Source organism: Pelodiscus sinensis, chromosome 7 (assembly GCF_052426305.1).
Source record: "Pelodiscus sinensis isolate ZL-2025 chromosome 7, ASM5242630v1, whole genome shotgun sequence".
Lineage (NCBI taxonomy): Eukaryota > Metazoa > Chordata > Testudines > Trionychidae > Pelodiscus > Pelodiscus sinensis.
In genome coordinates, this window is record NC_143058.1 from 2492986 (window position 1) to 2517861 (window position 24876).

Sequence of the window (24876 nt, forward strand, 5' to 3'; positions counted from 1 at the left end):
GCCATTGCATCCCTGGGAGCATTTCTGTTGCCCTTCTCTGATCTTTCCCAATGATATCTGGGGGGGTTAATGATGGGGTGACCAGACCTACAGACCGTATTCCAGGTGTGGGCGTACCACGGATGTATGCAGGGGCAATAGGATATTTTCAGCATTCTTAGCAGTCTTTTTCCTAACGATTCTCACCACACTGTTCACTTTTTTGACGGCTGCTGCACACTGAGGCTAGGTTGACACTGCAGGCTTTTGCCGGCAGAGAGTATGCTAATGAAGCGCTCATTAGCATTTGTCACACTGTCATTTGCATATCGCAAGAGGTTTTTGTGCAAAAACAAGCCGTGTCCATGGGTCCGTTTGGCGCAAAAAAACCCCTTTTGCACAAGATCCCTTATGCCTCAAAAAAGGAGGGCTACAGGATTTTGCACAAAAGGGGTTTTTGCGCAAAATGGACCCGTCTACGCTGCTTGTTTTTGCGCAAAATGGCAGCGTGACAAACGCTAACGAGCGCTGCACTAGCGTCCTCTCTGCCGCCAAAAGCCTGCAGTGTCAACGCAGCCTGAGGGGACACTTTCGGGGAACTCTCCTCTGGCTCCCAGCCCTTTCCCAGCGGATAGCGTAGACCTCCTTTTCTGTCAGTGCGGATTATTCTTCCCACTGCGCACTGCCGTGTGTTTAGCGACGCTGGATTTCACTCGCCATGGTCCTGCCCAGTCGCTCAGTGTGGTGAGATCCCTTTGGAATGCTCTGCCATTAGCGTTGAACTTACTTATCTTGAACAATTTCGCCTCGTCTGCAAAGTTTGCTGACTCTCTGTTGACCCCCTTTTCCTGATCCTTTATGACTGTGCTGAACCTGCCCCTCCCCTTTGTTTTCTGTCTTTTAACGAGCTGCTAACGCGGAAACCCTCCCTCCGATCCCATGGCAGCTTGCTTCACCTCAGAGCCCGTCAAAGGCTTTCTGAAGGGCTGAGTACGCGCTATCCCCTGGATCGCCCTTGTCCACATGCTGGTGGACTTCTTGTCACCCCCACATCCTGCCGGGGCTGGTTCTTGCAGGCATGGTGGGGAGGAACAAGACTGGAGCTGCAGGCCTGGCAGAGGGCTCCCTGGATACATATTGCTGGTGGTGTGCAGGGCTTAATGTGTGTCATGAGTGAGCCCCGGGCACGTGCCTCTGGGCAGGGCAGGTTGGTGCCCCCAGCAACACTGGGCCTGGCACCTCAGGGCCTCTGCACGTTATGAATTTCAAAAATGCCCTGAGCCCTGCCGCTGTTCCCTTCCACACGCAGCCCGGGACGTGTGCGGAGATGGGGGGAGGGTGGCTGTGGCCGTAGGGCTCTGCATGCGGCGGGAGGCACGTTGCGTCTCCCTGGGGCACCGGGCAGCAGCAAGGGAAGAGAACAGGACAAGCGCCAAAAGGGACAGAAAAGAGCTCCCCCCCAGCCGGCTCAGTGCCAGCCCTGCAGGCGGGGGCCGTTCGTAGAGCGGTGGGGCGGGTGCAGCCCCGTCCCCAACCCCAGCTTCAAGCATGAGGGAGAATTGGACCACAGGGGACCTCAGGACGTCCCCAGCTGATGGACACGGAGGCTATTCCCTGCTGGCCAGGCCCTGCTCTGCCGCTTCCCCAGAGAAGGCTACACACACCTGGTGCACCGAGTACCCCCCCCCAAAACTGAGATCAGCTGCCCATGCCCCGGGGGGGTGGCTGCCAGCTCCGCCCTTGCTCTACCGGGGACAATCAATGGCTGGCATCTGGGGCCCTGACCCCACCCATCCGGCCAAGCACCTGCTTTCCTTGAGCTCTTCCCCCCCACCCGTCTGCCCCAGGTGGCTCGTGTCCTTTCCTCCCATTGGACGCTCTCTGGGGCAGGGGCCTTTTCGGGTCTAGGCAGCGCCTGGCAGAGAGGCCCCGATCCCTGTGTGAGGATATTGCAAGCCAAGGAACACGGACAGGGCCGCTGGAGGTGGGAGAGGGGAGGTGCTGGAAACCAGAGCTGGCCTGATCCTAGCTGCGGAGCTGGGGCTGGGCTTCTTCTAATGCCGGGTGCTACTGGGTGGGACGTGCAAACTCCCCTGAGCCTCCCTCCCGGTGGCCAGGCCCCACGGCCACCCGCAGCCTCGCGCAGAGCGGGGCAGAGGTCAGGTGGGAGCCGCTTGACAAGGAACAGGCTCCTGTCTCCCAGCCGGCTCAAGTCAGGGCCGAAATAGCGGCAGCCCCAAGGCTACAGACGGGGCAAAAAGAAAAGAAGCGTCGTGCGAAGCAGCTGCTTCTCCAGCCGCCTCCTGGCAGGGGGCGGGCAGGGCCGGGCGGCTTCTCTCCAGCAGCTGTCGGGACAGGGCCCGTCCCAGGCGGGGCAGAGGGCAGGAGGCTAGCGCGACCCACTCGGCTGCTACTCGGGCTCGGGAAGCTCCGTGATCTTGATGTGAACAAAGAGCGAGGAGGGCGGCATGGCCGTGCCGTCCCTGGAGAGCAGGTGGATGTGCCGGTACCCTGCCGAGGAGACACCGGCGAGATGGGGTTGAGCTGCAGGGCTGCGGTGGAGACAAGGTGAGGGGGTCCTGGCCTGGCCATGCGATGCTCCCCGCGGATCTACTCTGCCGGGCTTCCCCAGCCTGATTTCAACTGCCCCCAGCACCGGGTTTCCTGCTCCTCCCCAGCATTCAGGCCGTGCCCTTCTCTAGCGCAGCATCAGCAGCGCCCGACGTCCCCCTGTGGGTCCCCATCAGCCCCTCCACAGTCCCATCTCCCTCCCTGCATCCCAGACTGGCTGGAGGTCTCCTTTCCTCTGCCCTTCGCAATCCCTCCGTGACCCGCCTGCTTCCCCACGCTGCCTGCTCCACCTCCCTCTCTCCGTGGGGGTGATCAGAGGCATATACCTCTTGCTCCAGCTTGCTCCTCTGATGAGCTACTGCCCAGCTTTGGCAGCTGGCATCCCCTGGCAATGCCACGGCGAGGCTGAGCTCTGCCCCCTGCCCCCGCCGAGCCCCCGGCGCTGGGCAGAGTGAGCCGTGAGCCGTGGGTCTGGCGCTCACCTGCTCTGATGCTCGTGAACGGCAGGGTGAACTGGCCCATGAAGTCGTTCCTGGACATCCTGTCATAATCCTCCACCACGAAGCGCACGAGGGCCAGTTCGGGGACGCGCACTGTGAACTGCAGCGTCTCCTCCCAGCTGGGGTTGAAGCCTGGAGGGGGAGGCAGTGATGGGCCGGGGCTGGGAGCCTGGGGGCTGGCGGCGGGAGGGCTGCCCTGAAGGAAGACAGGCTCACGGGCCGAGGCCGGTGCCTTGCCCCAGCCGGCTGGGCCAGACTCACCGTTGTTACTGACGTACTTGGTCTCCTCCTTGGCCTGGTCGGCAGGGACGCCATGGATCTCCACGCGCACCAGCGGGTCCATGATGGACCTGGCCGTGCTGTTGGCCGCTTTGGGGAGCTGCTGCCCGCTGATAACCTGCGGGACACCGCGCACTGGAGCGAGGGCCCGGGAGCTCTGGGAGGGCCCGGCTGCTCGCCACATGCTGCCTGGGACGCTGCACCCAGGCCCGGCAGCTGGGCCCAGACCCATGTCTCCGGGCGTCTCTCCCACAGGCCACGGCTGCCCCAAGGGGGTGATGAGACACCTGCCTCCCTCCCCCACTCCCTCCCACCAGGCACCACCTGCCCCATTTCCCCTCCTCGTGCTGGCGAAAGGCCCTTGGGCAGCACGGTTCTGCCCTCCGGAGGCCGGGGTACCTGAATCTCCAGGCTCCAGGGGCCGCCCCCGGCCCAGCTCCGGGAATCGGCAGGGTCGAAGGTGGTTCCTTCATCCCTCAGGAACGCCGGCTTCAGCACGTAGCCGCAGCGGCCGTTCTGCCGGAAGAGCCCGTCGCTCAGATCCATCTCCGCCCCGGCCGTCTGCACGTTCAAGGCCACTGCGGGGGAAGGCGGAAGGCGCCGGTGGGGGTCGGACGCCGCTTCCTGCCAGGGCTCCCCACAAGCTCTAGGAACATCCTGACCTGCCTTGAGCCTCAAGCTCCCTCCGCCCCCAGCCGGAGCCCCCGGCTCAACCAGCACCCAGCAGCTTAGGACAGGAAGGGAAGAGGGCGGCTGCGGCCAGGGCGGGGGCGGTAGCAGCACTTGCCCAGCCCGTGGGGCCCCGTCCATGTGCCCAGCAGCCACCCAAGCGTTGCTGGCGGATCCCGGGGGGTCCTGGGCCCCAGCCCGGCCACGGCTGGGTCGGATTGGCCAGCACCTGGTTCTCGCGCTGGGCCCCGGGGCCCCAGACCTGGTCTCTTGCACTCGGGACCAGGCTCCTGCCCTTCGCCACCGGCCCTACCGAGCTGGCAGCCCACGTTCCACATCTCCTGCGGGTCGTAGTTGGAGGAGTCCGCCCGCAGCCCTCGGGGGTAGATGCGCGTCAGCTGCCGGGCGTTGTGGCAGACAAACTCGTTCCCTAGGGGCAGAGAGAGACGGTCACTCCTAGGCTCACCGACCCCTCCCACACAGGCATCCTTCGCCCCTCCCCCCCACGGCCTCACTGACTCCCCCCCCAGGGCCCCCTCCCGGGTACCCCGCACCTACCCCTCTGACTAACTCCAAGGCCTCCCCACCCCAGCCTGCAGAGCCCACCCCCGCATCCGCCTGGGCACGGAGCTGACTGGCCAGGGCTGCCCCAGGATGAGCGCCCCAGGATGAGCGCCCCGTGGGCAAGGGGCTTCACGCTGGGCATGCAGGTCAGAGCCCCAGCCACTGGCTGGACCCCCCTACTGGCTGCACCAGGGCTGGCCGGACCCCACTGAGCCGGAGCTGCCCCGGGCAGAGGGGCTGAGCAGAGCTGGGACGCTGTATGCCAGGCCCAGTGAGCCCAAGAGGGGCTGAGGATCCAGCTGCAAGGGGGTGGATCTGGCCAGGCTGCAAGGGACTGACGGGACTGACGGCCTCGGAGCTGCCCCCCGCAGCAGGGCACTTTCCAGCCCGGACTGTGACCCAGACACCTGGGGTCTGGCACAGGCCAGGCACCCTCCCCACAGGGCCTTGGTTAACGCAGCTTCCCCTCGGGCCCCAGGATGCTCCCCTGCCGGGATCTCAGCATTATCAGCCTCATTGGGTGGCAGGGGACACTGAGGCACGGGGTGGGGGAGGCCTGGCCGCAGCTCCCAGAGGGGCACTGGCAGAACCTGCGACAGAATGCAGAAGTTCCAGCACCCACTGCTCTAACCACTACACCCCACTCCCCTCCCAGAGCTGGGCTAGAACCCAGGGACCCTGCCCCTGTTGCCAATGGATTTCAGGCCATCGGTGCCTCAGGAACAGGGCCTGACAGCCCATCACTCGGCTGGGGGGCTGCTGCAGGCCAGGAGGCTAGCTCTGCCCTGCCCCGCAGCCAGAGCTCTGGGGTTCCAGCAGGGGAGCCCTGGCCTGGCCCCTGAGTGTTTGGGCTTGCCTCTGAGCACCACCCTGCCAGGGACACTCCCCCCTTACCAGCCTCCTTGATCAGTTTCCTGGCTCTGGGCTCGGACAGAGAGGCCATCTCGTAGGGCTGGCGGCAGGCGCGGGCCTGCCGGAAGCTGCGGAAGGGGACGCTGCGGCAGTACACGACCCAGTCGGACAGCGCGTTGACCTGGGACATGTGCCAAGTGGGTCAGAGCCCGGGGCAAGGCCCGTGGCGCCGGCACCCGCAGCACCGGCTGAGCCAGCGGGGCCCTGGGCAGAGCCAGCGCCCCGGGAAAGCCATGGCTGCTGTGTGCGTGCACACCGACCTGTGGGCTCTGCTGGCTGCTCGCACCACCGTGGGCCAAGCCCCTGGGCTGCCAATCTCAGGGTCACCAGGATAAGTCCTGGCAAAAGCCCAACCCCCTGGGTGGCTTATGGAGGCTTGGAGCCGGGCTGGGACAGCTCCTGGCCTGGCCTGGCATTCCCCAGTGTCTGGGAGCGTTCTGGGGCCTGGGTGGCACACCATGGGCCCCACAGAAGCCCAGGGCAGGGTGCAAGAAGATGTTAGCGCTCTATGGGACGATGCCACCAGCTGGCCAGTGCCCACGGAGAGCAGCCTTCCATTGAGAGCCCACGCCCCGGGGAGGTGCCCCCAGCTGAGGGGGGGGCGCGTCTGTACCTTGGCCTCGTGACTCTGTCTCTCTCCCTCCGCCTCCAGCCCTTCCTCCTCCTCCTCCTCCAACACGTCCCCCTCCGTGGCCTCGTCCGGCTGCCCACTGAGCGAGTGTGCGGGGCTCTCTGCCTGCTTCCCCTTCAGCAGGATCTTTCCTCTCAGCGCCTGCCGGACACGGGGAGACGGAGGCAGGGTCCAGGCCATGTGACATGCCTGCAGCACACGGTGCACCACGCGGGCCGAGCGAGATGCGTGTGCAAAGCACCTGGCTTGCGGGTCTGGTGGCGTGATTGCGGGCGGGTATCAGCGTGGGGTCACCGGCTGGGTCTGCCTTTCAGATCCCACCGTGCCCCAGCCAGCGTGTCGGGCAGGGCTAGTCCGGCTGCTTGGCCCAGCAAGGGGCAATGAACAGGAAGCACAGGCGGCACCAGCAGCACGGAATGGACTTTCCTGCAAACCTCCACGTGGAACATGGGCCCTGGCGTCTGCCTAGAACGGCCTGAGCCAGGGGCCCGTGACAAACTCCATCTTGGAGCTGTGTGTCCCCGCAGGGAGCAATGGGAGACCCGCCATGGCCCAGCACGTAGAAAGGGCCCTGGGGGCTCCTCCAGCGTCGTCAGCCCAAAACTTCTCAGGGTCTTTGCTGTGAACCAAGGCTTGGAACAAAGGACGGATGGATGGCCCCTCCCAGCAGCGCCTGTGCTCCAGAGACGGGGCTTAACCCAGCACTTTCTTCCACCTTGTCCACAAGCCGGCACCAAGCGCTAACTCGCTCCCTCCCTCCCGACTGTGGATTCTAACGGACGGGCCCAGCGAGCTCTTTGGGGTAAGATCCGAGCTGTAACTTGCCCCGGGACTGTGGCGGGTCCTTTGGGACTGGGAGAACCTGTTGGGAGTTGGGAGATGGGTTTTCAGGACCCCTCCCCGGTGTCAGGAGCGGTGCTGGTCGTGACACAGGAGAACTGGGCTGTTGCGGGGTGACTCCTTGCTGGCCCACGTGGCAAACAGAAGTTCTCGGGGTGGCTGGTTTGGAGGACGCCCTGTCTTGGGCTGTGAGCAGCCCTGGCTCTAAGCAATCTGCCCTGAGCTGACCCCTCAGCAGTGCCCCCAGACGCCCCTGGATTACACCCCTCAATCGGTGGTGGATGCCTGCTGCTGTGTCTCTCCCAGGCTGAAGGGAAGAATACAAGCACAGAGCCCCTGCTCGTAACGTCACACCCCAAAACCCATACGAGTAGCACAAACAGAACCAGCACGGCCTCAGCTTTCATCAGACGCCTCACCTGGCCACTCTGCACCGAATGCGGGGCAGACACACACCAGTGGGTGCAACAGTGATCTGCCTGCCCCCATGGGAATCCAGTAACGGACAGGGGAGGCCGCAGTGGGAGGGATGGAGGGGGAGAGATGGAGAGAAGGGATGGAGGGGAGCGGATGCAGGGGAGGGATGGAGGGGAGCGGATACAGGGGGAGTGGATAGAGGGGGAGGGATGCAGGGGGAGTGGATAGAGGGGGAGGGATGCAGGGGGAGGGGGGGGGAGAGATGGAGGGGAGGGATGCAGGGGGAGAGATGGAGGGGAGGGATGCAGGGGGAGTGGATAGAGGGGGAGGGATGCAGGGGGGAGGGGAGAGATGGAGGGGAGGGATGCAGGGGGGGGGAGAGATAGAGGGGAGGGATGCAGGGGGAGTGGATAGAGGGGGAGGGATGCAGGGGGAGAGATGGAGGGGAGGGATGCAGGGGAGAGATGGAGGGGAGGGATGCAGGGGAGTGGATAGAGGGGGAGGGATGCAGGGGGAGTGGATAGAGGGGGAGGGATGCAGGGGAGAGATGGAGGGGAGGGATGCAGGGGGAGTGGATAGAGGGGGAGGGATGCAGGACATGGCATAGGGGATGGACCCTGCATGGGCAGGGATGGCAGATGGATTCAGGAGAGCGCCCCCATTGGAGAAGGGAGGAAATGCAACTCCACCTCCCCCAGTGTGCCCCACAGCCCGCCCCCCCCAAAGAAGAGCTCCCCCAGGGCCCTGCTGGCAATGGCTGGCTGCGCTCTCGGTGCGCTCAGGGCAGACTTGCTGGTGTGGGGGGCGGGGGCAGCTGTCACCAGCGGGGTGGAGGGGCTGAGACGAGGGGCCAGGCGAGCTCAGCGTCCTGGGGAAGCCACCCAGCCACAGCCCCTCAGGCTCTGCCCTACCTCTGGCGAAGGCAGCCGGGCGGGGTCCCAGCCCTCGAGGGGGGCCGTGAGCAGCCGCTCTCCCAGGATGCCCGTGAGGTGCTGCGCCAGGGCGTGCTGCTGCTCCGGGCCACAGTGGTTCTCCAGGGACAGGATGACGGGGTAGTCGGACGCCTGCAAAGCAAAACGCCCGCAGCTCCTGGTCCCTGGGGCAGGGCAGAGACCAGGGCAGGGCCTCTGGTTCCCCTCCGCCTGCTGCCACGGCCTCCCGCAGGAACCAGCCAGGGCTGCCATGTGCCAGGGAAGAAACCACCTGGCTTCCTAGGGAAGGCAAGGCCTAAAAATGTCCCTCCCGGCCCAGGAGGGCAGCAGTGCCCCGCCCTGCTCCCTGCAGCCAGAGCCCCCCTGCTGAGCCCCCGCCCTGCTCCCTGCAGCCCAGAGCCCCCCTGCTGAGCCCCCGCCCTGCTCCCTGCAGCCCAGAGCCCCCCTGCTGAGCCCCCACCCTGCTCCCTGCAGCCAGAGCCCCCCTGCTGAGCCCCCACCCAGCTCCCTGCAGCCAGAGCCCCCCTGCTGAGCCCCCGCCCTGCTCCCTGCAGCCCAGAGCCCCCCTGCCGAGCCCCCGCCCTGCTCCCTGCAGCCCAGAGCCCCCCTGCTGAGCCCCCACCCAGCTCCCTGCAGCCAGAGCCCCCCTGCAGAGCCCCCACCCTGCTCCCTGCAGCCAGAGCCCCCCTGCAGAGCCCCCACCCTGCTCCCTGCAGCCAGAGCCCCCCTGCTGAGCCCCCACCCAGCTCCCTGCAGCCAGAGCCCCCCTGCCGAGCCCCCACCCAGCTCCCTGCAGCCAGAGCCCCCCTGCAGAGCCCCCACCCTGCTCCCTGCAGCCAGAGCCCCCCTGCAGAGCCCCCACCCTGCTCCCTGCAGCCAGAGCCCCCCTGCTGAGCCCCCACCCAGCTCCCTGCAGCCAGAGCCCCCCTGCTGAGCCCCCGCCCTGCTCCCTGCAGCCAGAGCCCCCCTGCTGAGCCCCCGCCCTGCTCCCTGCAGCCCAGAGCCCCCCTGCTGAGCCCTCGCCCTGCTCCCTGCAGCCAGAGCCCCCCTGCTGAGCCCCCACCCAGCTCCCTGCAGCCAGAGCCCCCCTGCAGAGCCCCCACCCTGCTCCCTGCAGCCAGAGCCCCCCTGCAGAGCCCCCACCCTGCTCCCTGCAGCCAGAGCCCCCCTGCTGAGCCCCCACCCAGCTCCCTGCAGCCAGAGCCCCCCTGCTGAGCCCCCGCCCTGCTCCCTGCAGCCAGAGCCCCCCTGCAGAGCCCCCACCCAGCTCCCTGCAGCCAGAGCCCCCCTGCTGAGCCCCCACCCAGCTCCCTGCAGCCAGAGCCCCCCTGCTGAGCCCCCGCCCTGCTCCCTGCAGCCAGAGCCCCCCTGCTGAGCCCCCACCCAGCTCCCTGCAGCCAGAGCCCCCCTGCTGAGCCCCCACCCAGCTCCCTGCAGCCCAGAGCCCCCCTGATGAGCCCCCACCCAGCTCCCTGCAGCCAGAGCCCCCCTGCTGAGCCCCCGCCCTGCTCCCTGCAGCCAGAGCCCCCCTGCTGAGCCCCCACCCAGCTCCCTGCAGCCAGAGCCCCCCTGCCGAGCCCCCACCCAGCTCCCTGCAGCCCAGAGCCCCCCTGCCGAGCCCTCGCCCTGCTCGCTGCAGCCCGGAGCCCCCCTGCCGAGCCCTCGCCCTGCTCCCTGCAGCCCGGAGCCCCCCTGCTGAGCCCCCACCCAGCTCCCTCCAGCCAGAGCCCCCCTGCCGAGCCCCCACCCTGCTCCCTGCAGCCAGAGCCCCCCTGCTGAGCCCCCGCCCAGCTCCCTGCAGCCAGAGCCCCCCTGCTGAGCCCCCACCCTGCTCCCTGCAGCCAGAGCCCCCCTGCTGAGCCCCCACCCTGCTCCCTGCAGCCAGAGCCCCCCTGCTGAGCCCCCACCCAGCTCCCTGCAGCCAGAGCCCCCCTGCCGAGCCCCCACCCAGCTCCCTGCAGCCAGAGCCCCCCTGCTGAGCCCCCGCCCTGCTCCCTGCAGCCAGAGCCCCCCTGCTGAGCCCCCGCCCAGCTCCCTGCAGCCAGAGCCCCCCTGCCGAGCCCCCGCCCAGCTCCCTGCAGCCAGAGCCCCCTGCCGAGCCCCCACCCTGCTCCCTGCAGCCAGAGCCCCCCTGCTGAGCCCCCACCCAGCTTCCTGCAGCCAGAGCCCCCCTGCCGAGCCCCCACCCAGCTCCCTGCAGCCCAGAGCCCCCCTGCCGAGCCCTCGCCCTGCTCGCTGCAGCCCGGAGCCCCCCTGCTGAGCCCTCGCCCTGCTCCCTGCAGCCCGGAGCCCCCCTGCTGAGCCCCCACCCAGCTCCCTGCAGCCAGAGCCCCCCTGCCGAGCCCCCACCCTGCTCCCTGCAGCCAGAGCCCCCCTGCCGAGCCCCCGCCCAACTCCCTGCAGCCAGAGCCCCCCTGCTGAGCCCCCACCCTGCTCCCTGCAGCCAGAGCCCCCCTGCTGAGCCCCCACCCTGCTCCCTGCAGCCAGAGCCCCCCTGCTGAGCCCCCACCCAGCTCCCTGCAGCCAGAGCCCCCCTGCCGAGCCCCCACCCAGCTCCCTGCAGCCAGAGCCCCCCTGCTGAGCCCCCGCCCTGCTCCCTGCAGCCAGAGCCCCCCTGCTGAGCCCCCGCCCAGCTCCCTGCAGCCAGAGCCCCCCTGCCGAGCCCCCGCCCAGCTCCCTGCAGCCAGAGCCCCCCTGCTGAGCCCCCGCCCAGCTCCCTGCAGCCAGAGCCCCCTGCCGAGCCCCCACCCTGCTCCCTGCAGCCAGAGCCCCCCTGCTGAGCCCCCACCCAGCTCCCTGCAGCCAGAGCCCCCCTGCTGAGCCCCCACCCAGCTCCCTGCAGCCCAGAGCCCCCCTGCTGAGCCCCCACCCAGCTCCCTGCAGCCAGAGCCCCCCTGCCGAGCCCCCGCCCTGCTCCCTGCAGCCAGAGCCCCCCTGCCGAGCCCCCACCCTGCTCCCTGCAGCCAGAGCCCCCCTGCTGAGCCCCCACCCAGCTCCCTGCAGCCAGAGCCCCCCTGCTGAGCCCCCACCCAGCTCCCTGCAGCCCAGAGCCCCCCTGCTGAGCCCCCACCCTGCTCCCTGCAGCCAGAGCCCCCCTGCTGAGCCCCCGCCCTGCTCCCTGCAGCCAGAGCCCCCTGCTGAGCCCCCTGCAGAACCTGGGGACACTGATCTGCAGCACCTGCAGCCACAACCCCCGTGTCCTCCCCAGTCCCAAGGAGGGAACGGGAAGCTGAAGGAACCCTGGGGCCTGAGTCAATTGCAGCACTTCAGCTTTGGCCGGTGACGCTCCACCCTGGCACCCGCTAATACGGCTCTAGGGCCTTTCCTCGGCACGACGGCCTCGCCCGCCACAGTGATGCAGCCACCTCTGAGCGGAACGTGGCAGCTGCTTCACAGTCAGCTCCCCTGGGGCGAGTGGCTGCCCCCACCAGGGGCCCTGCAAACACCCCTGTAGGCAGGGCTAGCCTGGGCTTTCCCTATATCCCCGACCCATGTAGCAAGAGGCGAAAAGGATGCTCAGGGCCTCCGGAGCCCTGTTGCGACCCACCCCCGGGCCATAGCAGGGCTGGCGGGGGCAGTCCTACCTGGAAGGCGTATTGCTCCAGGGCGGCCACCACGTCCTGGAAGGAGATCTGGGAGGTGAGCGTGTGGCCGTGGCACACAACGGGCTCCCCGCCGCGCCCGTCCCAGCAGTCCACCTCCACGCAGCGGCAGCCCCGCTTCAGAGCCCTGCCGAAGGGAGATGCCCGTGAGCCACCGCCTTGTCCTCTACAGCAGCTCTCCACGAGGCGGGACACGGCGGGACTATCCATCCAGGCAGGGCATGGGGGAGAACCAAGTTTCCCACGTGAGCTGGGCCGGGGCCGATGGGCTCTGCAGAAAGGGGCTGGGGGAGCTGATGCTCAGGGCAATGGGTTCCCAGCTCGCTGGAAAGGCACCACAATCATGTGAACTTAGAGACCCTCCGCAGTCCTGCATACCCAGCGCTGGGCCCCCCGGAGACCATGCGACGCCCCAGGGCCCTTCTCCCCCCACCTGATGTAGCCCTCGATGCTGCTTTGGCCCTGGAGCTGGTCCGCCAGGAGGTAGGTGTTGTGCGAGGAGGAGATGAAGTAGTGGCAGAGGGGCTGCGTCATGTCCTGGCAAAGCGACTCGTGAGCAGGGTCGAAGATGTCGCCGTCTGGCGAGAGCAGGTAGAGGAGGAAGCCGTCGATGGTCAGCATGTGGCGCACCTTGGCTGGGGACGAAGGAGGCGTCAAGGAACCGGGAAGCTCAGTCCGGCCACCCCGCCTGCCCAGGGACCCGTCTCCAGCAGGGCCGTGAGCCCAGGCAAAGAGAGTGCTCCTAGCTGCTTGGAGGCAAGTGTGGGGCCAGCCTTCCCCAAAGGGGAGAGGAGAGATCCTGGCGATGACTAGAGCTCACGAAACACCAGGCTGAGAGGCAGAGAGAAAAACTCCCTAAGCTGTCCCGTGGGTCAGGGGAACGGGCAACGGGCAACTGGAATAAACCCAGCTGGAATCCCAGCCCCTGGCAGCAGGTCGGCCCGACAGCGCCACATGCAAACCCGTCCTCGCCGCCCATTCACATTCCCTGCCTTTGGCTCTGCCCTGGAGCCTGGGCCAGCTGCCGTCAGGAGGCTCCGCTGGTGCCCAGGGGTCTAATTTCCTAGCAGCACCGGTTTGGAGCAGCGTTTCCTGGGCAGCAAGAGACAATCGGGGGGAGCCTGAGATGCAGTTTTATTACAATCTAATACCAAGACAATCCCCCACTCCCCATGTGCCCGGACCCTGCAGGGTCTCCGTCCGCCCCCAGAGACACCCGCAGAGCAGGCTCACTGATGGCCGTACACTTCCCACTCTGACAGCAGCTGCAAGGGGATCACGAAAAGGCTGGCACTGCAAAGAAGGGGGTGCCGCTCTGGAAGGGGTGAGCCCCATTGCGCCCAGGCCCTGAGAGCAATTCAGCCGGAGGGTTCCCGGGGAGGCCGACAGCCCGTTTCTGCCCATGAAACAGACCAGGCCCTGTAGGCACTGGCCCCTGCCCTCTCTCTGACCCTCACCGGTCTCGGATGGCTCATATCTGTCTATCAGCTGCATGGCCAGCTCCTTGGAGTTCTCCGTCTCCTGCTGCTCCTGCTGCAGGAAATCCGCAAACTCCAGCAGGGTCAACTTCTTCCCCGCCTCCGAGAACTCCTGGAAGATGCGCAGCACCTCGCCTCGCTGCGTCAGCGCCGTGTAGAACAGCACGAACTCCTCGTCCTCCAGCGTCTCCGACTCCGACCGGTCGGCCTCCTGCAGCGAGAGCAGGGCCCGGCCAGGCCTCAGGACTGACCCTGCAAGCCCCTGGCACTGACCAGCCCCCGGCACTAACCACCCCCCCCCCCCCCCCGACCATCCTGTCAGTCGGGCGTGAGGCCCCTACCAAAATCGTCTCTGCCAGCCAGTGAGATCTGGCCTCCACTCACCACCCTTCACTATGCCATGATGGGCGTTATAGGCAGCCAGGCAGTACAACATGGCAGCAGGGGTGGGTGCAGGATGCTGGATGGATGGTGGGTACAGATGGATGGCTGGATGCTGGACAGACGAATGTTGGGTATGGATGGACCGGTGCAGGACAGATGGATGGATGGATGGATGTATAATGGGTACAGATGGATGGACAGGCAGATGGGTGGATAGGTGCAGGACAGACAGATGGATGGTGGCTATACATGGACAAATGTATTATAGGTACAGTTGGATGAATGGATGGACGGATGGGTACAGATGGTGGGGGTGGGTGGATGGATGAATAAAGGGTACAGATGGGTGGATGGAGAGATGGGCAGGAGGCTGGATGCTGAGAACTGATGAATGGGTGGACGGGCAGATGGGTGGATGATGAGTCCGGGGGGATGGATAGGGAATAGACAGGGTTGGGAAAATGTCTTTTCCTCTATTTTTCTAAACCTCAACTTGGGCTCCCAAACTCATAGGCTGTGTCCCCCTTAAACGTCCCTGGGGCTGCGTCTAGACTGCACCCCCGTGTCGGCAGAGGGACGCAGAGCAGGCCCGTCGACATTGCTAATGAAGCGGGGATTGAAATACCCTGCGCGTCCTTAGCATAAACACGGCCGCCGCATTTTTTCAGAACGGAGCTTTCGAAAAATAAACCCTTTTCCGAAAGACCCTTTAAACCTCATGTTTTGAGGCATCCAGGATCTTTCAGAAAAGGGTTTATTTTTCGAAAGATCCACGGCTAGACTGCCGCTTTTTTTTTTTTCGAAAAAGCTCCGTTTCGCAAAAAAAGCGGCGGCCCTGTTTATGCTAAGGACACGCGGGGTATTTCAATCCCCGCTTCATTAGCAATGTCGACGGGCCTGCTCTGCGTCCCTCTGCCGACACGGGGGTGCAGTCTAGACGCAGCCAAGGGGGAGGCTGCTAGCTCCCAGGAGGCAGGCAGAGGGGCCAACGGCATGCCCAGTCTGCATCCGACTCTTAGCCGCTAGGCTGGGTCCGAGAGCAGCAGGGCTTGGAGAGAGGGGAGTGTACGTGCTAGACACTCGCACGAGTGATTCTCCTGGACTTGAGAGACACGCCAGGGTTCAGGGAATCTCTGGAGCCGATTTCAATCCAGAGGCTCTTGAGTGCACCTCGGCAGCTGGCCCCTGTGGGCTCCAGCCGAGACACAAAGGCCCCCACAGCGGCAGCCCTTCCGCCAGCCCCTTGTGGCCCTCTGCCCCCTGTCTTTGGGGGCAAGGCAGGCGGTGGTGCCCTTCCTGCCCCAGCTCTGCCCTCCAGGCCCGGCGCTCACCTGGAAGATCCGGCGCGCGTGGTCCTCATTCATGTCTATGTTCATCAGCCTGAGGAGCTGCCGTGCCTCCGGGAAGCTCATGCGCCCGTCCCTGTTCTTATCGGCCTTCTGGAACCAGTCCCGGATCCACCTGCTGAGGGCTAAGGAAAGCGACCGGGGGGGGCACCCTGCACTGAGGGGGGAAGGGAACAGGCAGGCGGGTGCTGTCCATAGCTAGTGGTGGTAGCCCCCCCGCCACTGACCTGCCCACGCACAGCCAGGCCGGGTGCAGAGCCACACACCCATTGGGGCCCAGTGCCCCCCGTACGTGAGCCCTGCCCTAGGGGCCCTTCCCCACTGGCGGGGAAAGAGACACCCCGGGGACACTGAGGCAGCCAGCGCCTCCCCCCAAGGCAGCTGGGTCCCCTGGCCCGCGAGGGCAGGGGGGCAGGGCGTGGCCAGGCCGGCAGAAGGATATTGATCCGTTTTCTCCTGCTGGTCCATGCTGGTGACGAAGTCGAGCAGGCGCCGGAGGCCCCGGACCCAGCACTGCGCCTCCTGCGGGGAGCCGGCGACCAGGTCCAGGTGCCCGCGGCGCCCGTGGAAGACGACAGTGAAGCAGCACTCGGGCGGGAACTCCTCTGCCAGGCCCTGCAGCACCTCCGACTGGTGCCCCTCCCGCACCGCCTCCACCTCGCTCAGAGAGACTGGAGGGGAGGGGCGAGTCAGGCGCCCACGGGGGCGGGGCCTGTGCCAGATGCCCCCCCATCCCTCCGTCCGTCTGGCTCTGGGCTCTGTCCCGGGGTATCTAAGCGCTGGGAGGCCTTATGCGATGGGGAGGCCGTCTGGAGACCCGTTCAGCGCCCTCGGGCCCGGGCTGGAGAAGGGAGGGTCTGACAGTCTGGGGCACACGCCCTGGGGGAAGCGTGAGACTGGCCACGCTGGGTCTCACGTTTGCTGTGTGACCAGACTCGCCCTGTCGCTCTGTAGTCCCAGATTTGCCTGCAAGCCCTTGGGCGGGGAGCGCGCCGTTAGCAGCAGGCTGCTGCGTGGCCCGGCTCGTCAGGCGGCGGGTTGATCATTTCGGTGAGTGTCCGACCGGAGGGACCACACGCTGCAGGGACCTGGGCTCTCAGTGACTCCTCCATACCAGGACTTTGCTGCGGGCGGGCTCGCTCCCAACGGGCAAGGGGCACCCCAAGCAGCACACAGCGAAGCAGGGGAAATCTCAAGGCTCCAGCCAGAAGGGACATGGGCGATACCTTCCTGCACGGACATGTATGCGCACACACCTGCACAGACACATACACACGTGTGCATCCAACCACACAATCACACGCGTACTCATGGTCATGTTTGTACGCTTAACACGCACACACCTTGGTGTGCATACACTGATGGGGTTTGGGGTGCAGCCACACCGTTCACTCTGAACCCTACTGAGGGCTGGCTCCCAGCCGCGGCTGTACTCACAGGTATACTTGGCCTCACAAGTGCAAGAAGACTGGTGCCAGACAGTCATGCAGTCGTCCTGCAGCTTGAAGTACCGCGGCTTCTTCCAGCTCTTGGACTTCACCTTCTGCATCGTCGTCCCCTGCTGCATCTGCCTCAGGGTCTCGTCCAGCTGGAGGCCTGCGAGGGGCCAGGGGAGCGGGGCTCAGGCTGCGCTGCTGGGAGCGGCCTGCCATGGGAGCGCATGGCTACCACCCCCTGAGCCAGCGACGTGGGGTGTCCTAAGGCTCCCTTGGGCCATTGCTTTCCTCTGCAGGGGCCAGAGCAGCCTGCACCGGCCTGTCCTAAAGAGGCTGCTCCTTGCGGGGCCTCAGCTGGGGACAGGGACGTGTGGGGCAGCCCCAGCCCCGCCTCCTCCTGCTGGGCTGTGGGGCGTCTTCTCTGGAGCCCGCTGACCCCCGCGGGAACGTCTGTCCCCTGGGAAACTCCAGCCTGGAGACAGAGTCCCAAATATCCCAACTTCCCACGTGCCGGAACGTCCCCAGGAGCCGTCCGGGGTCGACCTGCGTCTGCTGGACTGCGTGAGGCGCCGCTTTGCCTCCTGGGCGTTCTCTGCTCCAGCCCCGTTCCAGCTTGCTGGTCCTCCAGGGATCAGGACGAGGCAGGGCCACCCGCCGGGCTCCTGGCTGGACTCCCCCCTCCGTGGCCCTTCCCTCCCCCCAGCCAGGCCATGCCCTCGCCCCTGCCCACTCGCCATTCGGCTCCGGGGACACTCACGGGGGATGGGCGACGCCATGGTGCTGTCAGCAGGAATCTAGCGAGAGAAAACACCAGAGTCATTGAACCACGTCACGTCTGCCTGTCTCAGCCCACCAGCGCCTGTTCTGCGGGACCATGGTGTGACGGTTCCCCCGACTCCTGCACCCCCGGAGTGGCACAGACAGACTCCGCCAGCCAGTAGAACAGAGGGAGTTTATTGCTCCTCCAGGATACAGCCCAGCACAGGTGTCATCTGGTTACAGGGACTCAGGCCAGGAGGCCTTCGCCCCCCCTTGAGATGGGGGTGGCTGGACCCTGCAATCCCAGCCCCCTCCCTAGCCCCTTCTCCCCAGACGGAAACTGCCTCTCCTGGAGCCCTGCCCCCCAGACCGGGGTTGGTCTCCACCTGCCTCCCTTTGTCTCCCTTCCTGGGAGGCGACCCGTCGGACAGGTTGGGAGCCCCTTGCCTAGTGACTCACCCGCTGTCCTGTTGGGCCGTGCTACAAACAGCCGCCAGTGGAGTCACCCACGGCCCAAGCCCAGCATCCAGCAAGGCCCCCCCATAGCACACTGGGTTACAGAGCAGACAGCCCCCCCTGCGTCACACACAGCACTCAGCAGCCCTGGGGGCGGGGGGCTGAAATGGCAGGTGTCCCATGCTGTGGACACAGAAAGCCCCTTGGGACTGTCTCCAGGGGTGTGTCAAGCCAGCCACAGACAGAGACTGGGGGCTTTGCAGCTTCCTTTTGGGTGGGAACCCTTCGTTCTCCAGCCGCCCTTCATGGAAGAGCGCTGGTTCCACTGGCAGGCCGGTACAAGCTGGGTGGCTCACGTGTCTTTCCAGGCGAAGCCCTGCTCAGAGACATTCAGGTGTCAGCGTTGGAAGCACCTGCCAAGGGAAGGTGCCCTCACAGTTCGCTGAAACCCCCCTGCCCAGGCCCCCTCTGGGACAGGGACTCCCCCTCCTCTGCCCCAGGACCAATCCCCCCTCCCCCTGCAGCCTGGTATCCCGCCTGCCCCTGGCTGGGTGCGCCAGCCTGCTCCCCCCACAGTACCATGGCCAGCCTGGGTCAGACCAGTGGCCCATACAGGTCAGGGTCCTGCCTGCCACCAGCAGCTGGTGCCAAGCACCCAAGGGGCTGAGCAGGGCAGGCAGCACCCCACGACGCAGCCCGTGGGACAGTGCCCAGGCCCGGGCGTGTCGGTGACGCTGCCGAGAGACTGGGCCGGGCACGTGGGTCCCTGGCGTGGGGCAATCTCACCAGTGCTGGAGGCATCTGCCTGGCGTTCAGCGCTCACAGGCCCATGCGAGACTGGAGGCAGCCCCCCAGGGCGTGGGCACCTTCCTGATGGGGGTCCCCCGGCCCGGCCGCCTCTGCGGACGCTGCTTTAGCCAGACCCCAGTGAGTCAGCTCAGCCCGGCGCAACGGGCGAACGGCCCCGACTTCTCTGCGCCCTGCTTTGCTCCCCGCCCTTCTGGCATTAGCCTCGCAGACTCCACTGCGGTGGGGGGGTCCCGGCTGGACTCTATGGGGGGAAAGCCAGCGGGAAGAGAGAAGCCCCCTCTTGCCCCCCACCTGGCTGCACGGTGGCCTCCTCAGCAGAGCGCCCAAAGCTGGAAGCAATCCGGGCCCCAGTCGTCCAGCCAGACTCCAGGTGCAGCCTTTGCCCTCCCCCAGGTGTCCCAGGCTGGAGCCAGCAGCTGCGCTTTGGGGCAGGCCTCCTCCTGGCATGGCTCAGCCCCAGGCAAGAGCAGCTGCCCCAGCTGCTCATGGAAAGGGCACAGCTGGGGGTGGGAGAACACAGGGGAAGCGTCCAACAGGCAGCTGGGAGGGGATGGAGCCCTCAGCCCCATGGACTCAGTGCACAGGCAGAGCCAGGCGATTTCCTGCCCCCGCGGGGTCTGGAGGAGGAGGATGGGGCAGAGCGTAGGGTCCCCAGAGCGCTTCACTGGTGGCAGGCAGGCGGTGCCAGGGTGCAGGGACGTGCTGGGTGTTGGCAGGGAGGGGGCCGGATCTCTTCCCCCAGGACACCAAGCGATGGAGACACTGTCCAGCAGCCATCCCTGGGAGCAGGGCGAGGCATCTGTGGGGCATGAGGGCTGCCACAGATTCATACTGGGACCTCGCCAAGCCTTGGCCTCCCCGTGCCTCAGTTTCCCCCCATTTGCAGCAGGCTGCGTGATGCTGAGCGCATCAGTGTGCTTTGGGACCCTCAGGTGGAAGGGGGCAACCATCTGGCCCCAGGGATTTGGAGCAAGCCCTGCCTCCCCCATCCCTGCCACGCTGGGGAACATGCCAGGCAGTGGTAAAAGGCCCATCACCATGGCGTCTAGGCAGCAGCTGAACATTAGGAAGCCCAGGCTCTCGGCTGGCAGCGAAGGCTCCGCGAAGCAGCAGCTCCTGCCCAAGAAGCTGCCAAGGGGGACAGGGAAGCAGGGCCGGATCGCTCGGGGTGCAGGCGGGCGCTCCTGGAGCCGGAAGGCGATGGGAACTGGGACAGCCCTGGGAGCTGCCAAGGGGCTGCAGCACTGAGCGGCCTGGGCTACCTAAGGCTGCGGGAGGCCAGCTGGGAAACCGTCCAAACCCACCGCTGCCGCCTGCGAGAGCCGTAAACGCGGCGGGAGCTCCGCACGCCCACACATACCCTGCATGCCCCTGCCCTGCAGACACCTCCCAGCTCTGCCAGGGCTGTGCCCCGTGAACCCCAGCACCCCCGCTCCCCAGAAGTGGTGCTGCCAGGGCTGTGCCCCGTGAACCCCAGCACCCCCGCTCCCCAGAAGTGGTGCTGCCAGGGCTGTGCCCAGTGAACCCCAACACCCCCGCTCCCCCAGAAGTGGTGCTGCCAGGGCTGTGCCCCGTGAACCCCAGCACCCCCGCTCCCCAGAAGTGGTGCTGCCAGGGCTGTGCCCCGTGAACCCCAACACCCCCGCTCCCCAGAAGTGGTGCTGCCAGGGCTGTGCCCCGTGAACCCCAGCACCCCCGCTCCCCCAGAAGTGGTGCTGCCAGGGCTGTGCCCCGTGAACCCCAACACCCCCGCTCCCCCAGAAGTGGTGCTGCCAGGGCTGTGCCCCGTGAACCCCAACACCCCCGCTCCCCCAGAAGTGGTGCTGCCAGGGCTGTGCCCCGTGAACCCCAACACCCCCGCTCCCCCAGAAGTGGTGCTGCCAGGGCTGTGCCCCGTGAACCCCAGCACCCCCGCTCCCCAGAAGTGGTGCTGCCAGGGCTGTGCCCCGTGAACCCCAACACCCCCGCTCCCCCAGAAGTGGTGCTGCCAGGGCTGTGCCCAGTGAACCCCAACACCCCCGCTCCCCCAGAAGTGGTGCTGCCAGGGCTGTGCCCTGTGAACCCCAACACCCCCGCTCCCCCAGAAGTGGTGCTGCCAGGGCTGTGCCCAGTGAACCCCAACACCCCCGCTCCCCCAGAAGTGGTGCTGCCAGGGCTGTGCCCCGTGAACCCCAGCACCCCCGCTCCCCCAGAAGTGGTGCTGCCAGGGCTGTGCCCCGTGAACCCCAGCACCCCCGCTCCCCAGAAGTGGTGCTGCCAGGGCTGTGCCCAGTGAACCCCAACACCCCCGCTCCCCCAGAAGTGGTGCTGCCAGGGCTGTGCCCCGTGAACCCCAGCACCCCCGCTCCCCCAGAAGTGGTGCTGCGGCTGCCGGGGCGCCCTTACCTCTTGCTGTTGCCTGGGCAGGGCTGGCTCCCGTCTGGGCTCCCTCGCTCCGGGGGGCCTGTGCCATGCTGCAGGCGCTCCGGGCAGCTACTGAGCCAGCAGCTGAGCTTGCAAGGAGAAATAATCTCCCAGCAGCTCAGCCCAGCCCGGCGGCTCCTTCTCCCCTTAAAGGCACAGAGCCAGGGCCTCCTTGTCACCTTGCCACTTGGCAGCCTGCCTGGAGTGACGGTGCAGGCAGCTGCTCGCTGGCTGCGTGTGGCGAGAAGCCCCCGGCTCACAGGAGCCCCCAGTCTGGGACTCTGGGACTCACTTTCCTCCCCCCAGGGCTCGCCAGGGCCTGGATTGTTTGCAAGACTCACCTGGCCCCAGCTGCTGTTGGCCTGTTTCGCTTGGCGCTCTGCACTACCGGCCGGGACCCTCCTCCCTGGGCTCCGATCCCGTCGGCCGCTGCACGGGGACACTGGCACAGAGCACCCCTGCGTGGGGGCACCAAGACCAGCCTGAGAGATGAGCCTTCTTCCCCTAAAAGCAAGGGTGGAAGGGGGGCTCCGAGCTCGCCGGGGCCAACGGCAGACCCGGGCCACGCAGGGGCTCGGCCGCTGTCCCACCTCCCAGGCTGCCCCACACCGACCGGCCCGGCCTTCCAGCCTGTTCCCAGGGCAAGTGCGAAGCTGGGTCCCGCCCCCGTTCTAGCTGGACCAGGAACAGCCTGGGATGAGCTGTGGAGCCTCAGCTGGGAATGGGGTCACAGCGGCAGCCCACGTGAGCCTCAGCTCAGCCAGCGACGAGCCAGGGTTTCATTTCCAAATGGAGTCGCTGGCGTCTCCCCAGCCCGGGCACCGCAGGGTCCCATCCTTCCCTGCAGGAGGGGCCTGGGCACAGGTTAGGCAGAAGGACGGTTGTTGGGAGGGGAGGGGGGTTAAGGAAATGAAGAGAAATAAAATGAGCAATAAAGGAAGGAGGGAGACGTAAGGGAACTCGGTGACCCGAACCAGAATGGAGCTACTGGAAATTTACGACCTGGGTTTCACACACGACCCCGGGTGGGGGGCCGGGTATCTGTGGTGCCCTCCCGAGCCCCTAGCTGTGCCCCCTGGCAGCGACAGCCGCAGCATGCCCCAGGGGGTCTGCTTCCTTGCCAGGAGCTGGAAACGCAGCCATGCCCAGAATTCCCACCCCACAGAGACGGGACTGGGGGGATGCAGGGTGGGCAGCAGGATATGTAACACAATGGAGACTTGTTCACAGCCCTGCGTTGCTATGGTCCTAGAAAACATCTGGCTCAGGGGAGTTTTGAGCAGGGCAAGGAACCAGGCCCCGCCTGGAGGGAAGCCCTCTCCTGCCAGCAGTGTAGGCTAGTGGTGAGAGCGCACTGCCTCGGCCCTAGATTGGAGAGGCGGTACCTCCCAGCAAGTGGGAGGAAGGTGCCCCAGGCCAGTGGCCCCGTGAGGGAGATGCACTGGCCCCCATCTCCTGCACCCCCCAGTTGGGAGCAACTGAAGGAGGGACGGAGACAGGTTAAAACAGACCCAGAACCTTAGCAAGGCCCTGCTGGCGCCAGCCCAGGCCTGGAGAGCAGGAGCTGGGAAAGGGAACAAAGAGCAGCGAGGCGGGTGCTGGAGGGGGATGATCAGGCTGGAGGAGATGGCACCATTTGTAGGACCCTCAGGGTCTGCAGCCCCAGGCCAGCCCATGGCACAAGCCAGGCCAAGCAGAACCTGGCCCCTGGTTAATCTCACCCCCACAGGAGGAAGAGAAATGTCATTTCCCCCTTGCAGGCAGCACCTGACGACAGCTTTTCAGGACCTGAAAGGGTGTCACAAGTGTTCTCCCAGGCCAGGCCAGGCCAGGCAGCAGCAACGGGCTGAAATTGCAGCAGGGGAGGTTGAGGTTGGACATTAGGAAAAACGTCCTGCCTGTCAGGGGGTGAAGCCCTGGAATCCATTGCCGGGGGGGCTGTGGATTCCCCATCGCTGGAGACATTGAGGAGCAGCTTGGGCAGGGATGCGGATGTGCTTGGCCCCGGCGGGAGGGCAGGGGACGGGACTTGATGGCCTCGTGAGGTCCTGACCAGTTTTCTCTGATTTTATCACCCCACGGGACCCCAGGGGAGGCCAACGCCTGCCACAAATCACCCAACTCTCCCCAGGACCCCCGCGCTGGAAGGGGAAAAGCCCCATCCAAGGGGCTGAGACAGGAGCTGAACTGGGTTCAGGAGGCTTAGTTCACAGCTGGGTCCCAGCTCAATTCCCAGGCCCAAGACCTGGCCCCAGGCTCCCTCCCTGCCGCTTTGCAGTTCACTAATTAACCCTTGAAACAGATCAGCAGCCCCGAGCAAAGTGCAGATCCTCCAGCGGGGCTGAGCCCTTGGGCTGGCCTGGCAGCGCCAGGGAGGGGCGGGTGTCTGCCAGGGGAGTCAGCCAGCAGGAACCCCACTTAGTGACGAGCACAAACCGTCTTAGCTGCTCTGCCGGAGAGCGGGCGCCGGAGTGCAGCCCCGGGAGGGGGCAGGAAGGAACCAAGCTCCCCCTCTCCCGCCACAGACACTCAAAGCAGGGCAGCGTCTCCCTGGAGGGGTTTCGGAGCCAGAGATTTTCTCCCAAGCCCAGCGATACGTTCTAGCAGCAGGTGGCTTCGGCCCACTTCTCTGAGCGGCGGCAACACACAAGCAGCTCCTGCAGCCAGATGCTGCCAAGACCCTGAGAGGGGCCGAGGCAACAGACCGGCAGAGGAGGCGGCCAAGGCAGCTCCAAGCTGTGGTCCCCCACTTAAACCTGCCAGGACCCCCCCGAGCAGTTTCACCCCCCCCCCCCCGTACCGACTCCAGGAGCCGGGAGCTCGTGCTTGTCCGGCTTTCGCACCCCCTGCCTGCAGGCGCCTCTGCTCCCACGCTCAGAGATCAGACGGGAGCGGAGGTGCTTTGGGTTTTTTTTATTAAGTTTAAGTTACAAAACAGAAGCATTTTTAAGTCGTGTCAAGGTGGGGATGGAAAAATGAGCCTAGCGGTATAAAACCAGAGCCCGGGGCGAGGGAGGGGGCCCGGCGCTCTGCCCCCGTGCTGCACGGGGGCCCGCGGGCGGGGGAGGAGAGGCCTGGAGGGGGTTAAGACACTATTGGCACAATGACATGGCCGATGATCAGCAAAAGGGGAAAAGCTTCTTCCCGAGGAAGCGCGAGCTTTGGCTGCCGTCTGCTGGGTGCCAGGGCCGAGCAGCGTCACTGCAGGGCAAGGCCAGCGCTGGCACTGGGGGCCCCCGGCCTGTAGGACAAGCGCTGGCCAATCCGCCTCCCCCCTTTGGTTTGAAGAGCGACGCGGGCAGGTGTCTCTCCAGACGGCCTTGCTGCGGCCGCCTTTGGGCCAGGGACGAGGAGTGGACGAAGGGGGAGGAGCAAGAGCCCTTGTGGATCAAGGCAGCCTCGACGCCTGGCACCCCAGCAAAGCCGACGTCCCTGCTGCCCTTGGCACCTCCCTGACAGCACCGCCCCTGCCCAACTTGCTCCTCCCTGGGCCCTCTGCTGCCAGGATCTCCTCATGCGGTGAGCGCCTGACAGCCAACCGGCCGCGCTAACGCACCTGTCCAGCGAAGCGGGCTCAGGAGGCAAAGCCCAGCCTCCTGCCGGCCAGGCGGTGCTGGGAGAAGCGCTGTACTACAGCCCAGGAGATGCCGGACAAGCAGCTCGGGTAGGTGGAGTACAGCCGCCACCCAGCCGCCAGAGCGCCCGAAATGCAGGATTTACATCCCAGAAACACGACGGCCCTAAGGAAGGGCCCACAAGCCAGGAGGCCCTCTGCCTTCCCTCGCCCCCTGCTAGCAGAGCTCCGGCCAGCGAAGCCGGGGAGGCAGCGCCAGAAAGGAGCTTTCTGCGTCAGGAGGGCCGCCCGGGGCGAGACGCAGCCGGTTTGTGCTCCGAGGAGGGGAGAAAGC

At 66.2% G+C, this 24876-nt stretch overlaps 1 protein-coding gene across 1 annotated transcript; it reads right to left on the minus strand.

Annotated features, from left to right (window-relative positions):
* Positions 1–551: 551 nt before the first annotated feature.
* PLCD4 (phospholipase C delta 4) lies at positions 552–21115 on the minus strand. The gene is made up of 16 exons (XM_075932973.2): positions 20951–21115; positions 17298–17334; positions 16542–16700; positions 15547–15775; positions 15090–15219; positions 13354–13585; positions 12330–12531; positions 11879–12023; positions 8274–8426; positions 6088–6246; positions 5457–5595; positions 4312–4428; positions 3729–3907; positions 3312–3447; positions 3033–3182; positions 552–2490 (listed from the first exon to the last, which is right to left on the minus strand). Exons 2-16 carry the CDS (start codon positions 17314–17316, stop codon positions 2390–2392), a joined length of 2250 nt encoding a protein of 749 aa, XP_075789088.2. The 5' UTR covers positions 17317–17334; positions 20951–21115; the 3' UTR covers positions 552–2389.
* Between the last annotated feature and the right edge of the window lie 3761 nt (positions 21116–24876).